General features: G+C 43.8%; 1 protein-coding gene across 1 annotated transcript in view; it reads right to left on the reverse strand.

The window, feature by feature from the left end:
* Positions 1 to 770: 770 nt before the first annotated feature.
* Positions 771 to 2,215, reverse strand: part of nyx (nyctalopin) — a 38,900-nt gene continuing 37,455 nt past the window's right edge. Inside the window, exon 2 of the mRNA XM_037686698.1 lies at positions 771 to 1,638. Coding sequence (XP_037542626.1) covers positions 771 to 1,638 — 868 coding nt within the window. The remainder of the gene's footprint in view (positions 1,639 to 2,215) is intronic.

A 2,215-nucleotide genomic window follows, 5' to 3' on the forward strand; every position in this document is an offset into this window, starting at 1 on the left:
AGGCTATTGGCTTCAAATAGTTCATTGCAAAATTATAAACTAAGTGCTTGGAAAATCTCTTAGAGCTAAAAAGATTTATTGGGTGTAGAATTATTTTCTCTAAACTGTGACTCTGGGTTTTGATCTGCTCAGAGATGTATATGACAGAGATGTACTGTATTTTTAGGTATATGATATGGGCACTGTCCCTCTCTTTCCCTTCCACACACCCCACCACCCATAGGCTACAACCCCCCTTCTCTTCAATATTTCACCTCTGTTGTCCTGCAACTCCAGTTCTAACTTTGCAATCCCATCCTGTATTTCCCTCATCCTGCTTGTAATGGTATTGCTAAACTACTTCCACACCAGATTTTACCTCGATATCTGTCAAATCAGTCAACCTTGACTTATACAGGTTAGTCTCATTGAGACATGAGGAGACCAGTTATCATCTGAGTTACAGTCATTTTTGTTTTTTCTGCAGTTGGTTGACTTTGGTGGCCATCTTGAGTTGGGTTAACTTCAAAAAGTAAACAGTTGTAAATGTAGATCAAATGATTATTTCCTGAAAGTGTAATTAAACTCCATCCTGTGGGTTATGAGATATTTTGCCAACATGCAGACTGACAAAAACATAATCATCTGCCTCCTTTGGTGGTGGTGAGAGATACCAACATCATTCCTCTAACTTTACCACAATCTGTTTTTGGCTGCACAAACTCACACAAGTGAAACATTTCTTAAGACTTGCGTTGAAAAATAAAATCACCGTTTGTCTTGTCTGCAACTTAAAGAAAGTCTGCTCCATGATGGATATTTGTCACAGCTCTCATGCAGAAAACACAGGCGTTAGTATCTGACAGGCCAAGTAAACCAGATATGAACCACATGGCAGTGAAGCAGAGCAGGGATTGGCTGGCCCAGGCCTGACGCCCCCCAGCCCCCGCAGAGAGCTGCCCCTCCTCTGCCTCCACCAGGGTCCTGTTGCGGAGGCTCTCTGTCCCGTTCCCCAGCTCCTCTCTGAGCTCCTGCTGGAGCAGCTTAGAGATGAGACTGTTGAAACGGTTCTCTGTGGTCAGGACTGGCTCTGAGGAGACCGTGGTTAGGTTCAGATCTGCAGGGTCCACACATGTGCCGTTCATGTTGGCGAACACCACCTGGCTCAGGTCCAATCCGGCAACAGAGGAAGGCGAGGCACAAGGAATGTCCCGCACCAGTTTGTAATTTTCCATCCACTGCTTCAGCCACTCCAGGGAGCAGCTGCACTCCCAGGGGTTTTTGAAGAGGTACAGGTGACCCAGGAAATAGACGGGCTGGAACACGCTGAGGGGCAGCGAGGTCAGGTTGTTGCTGTTCAGGTGGAGCGTCATCAGGCTAGTGAGGTTCTCAAAGGCGCCCTCCTCGATGCTCAGTAGCTGATTCCTGTCCAGGTACAGGACCTCCAGCTCAACCAGGTCACTGAACCAGGTCTTGGACACGTTGGTCAACTGGTTGCCCCCGAGGTTGAGCATTTTGAGGCGGCTGAGGCCTCTGAAGGCGAGTTTGGGCAGATCAGACAGCAGGTTGTCGTTGAGGTAGAAGTTCTCCAGGCGCACGAGGTCCTGGAAGGAGTTATCATGGATCACGTTAATGTGGTTCTCCTGGAGGTTCAAGTACCTGAGTTAGACAGAGAGGTGGAATCTCATTTAAACAAAGCTGGTCTTTGGGAGTATTTTAGTGACACCAGTAACTGTTCAGTAATCAAACAAAGACATCTGTGATGGAGTGGCAGTGCTTTGTTTTCACCTAAAAACATGAAAAGAATATTTGTCATAGAAACAAAACAATTTAACCTAAAATCCCATAAGTTTAAAACACACAGTCGTTGAGAGTATATTAGTGTCACAATGTAACAGTTTAGCAATCAAAATAAACCTCTGTTTTTTTTAAAAAGCTAAAAACTTATCTAATTATGTGAAGACTAGCTGTTTTTGAAACATTTCTTTTGATCAACATATAAGAAATACATTTTTGAAGGAAAAAAAACTTCAATGCAAGAACATGAAAGTTTATGCTCAGTAATCCTGTCACGATTCACGCCTGTCTGAGTTTATATTTTTGTCACTTTGTTCACTGCTTGGTGTCTGTGGATTTTCTTCTCTTCTATTCTTCTTATTAATATTTGTTTCTCTTTGGTTTGGAGACTTTTATTTCTGCAGCACTCTGTCTGTTTCTCTCTGCTGGCTGCATGATA

This window comes from Nematolebias whitei, chromosome 13 (genome assembly GCF_014905685.2).
Source record: "Nematolebias whitei isolate Nwh7 chromosome 13, NemWhi1, whole genome shotgun sequence".
Lineage (NCBI taxonomy): Eukaryota > Metazoa > Chordata > Actinopteri > Cyprinodontiformes > Rivulidae > Nematolebias > Nematolebias whitei.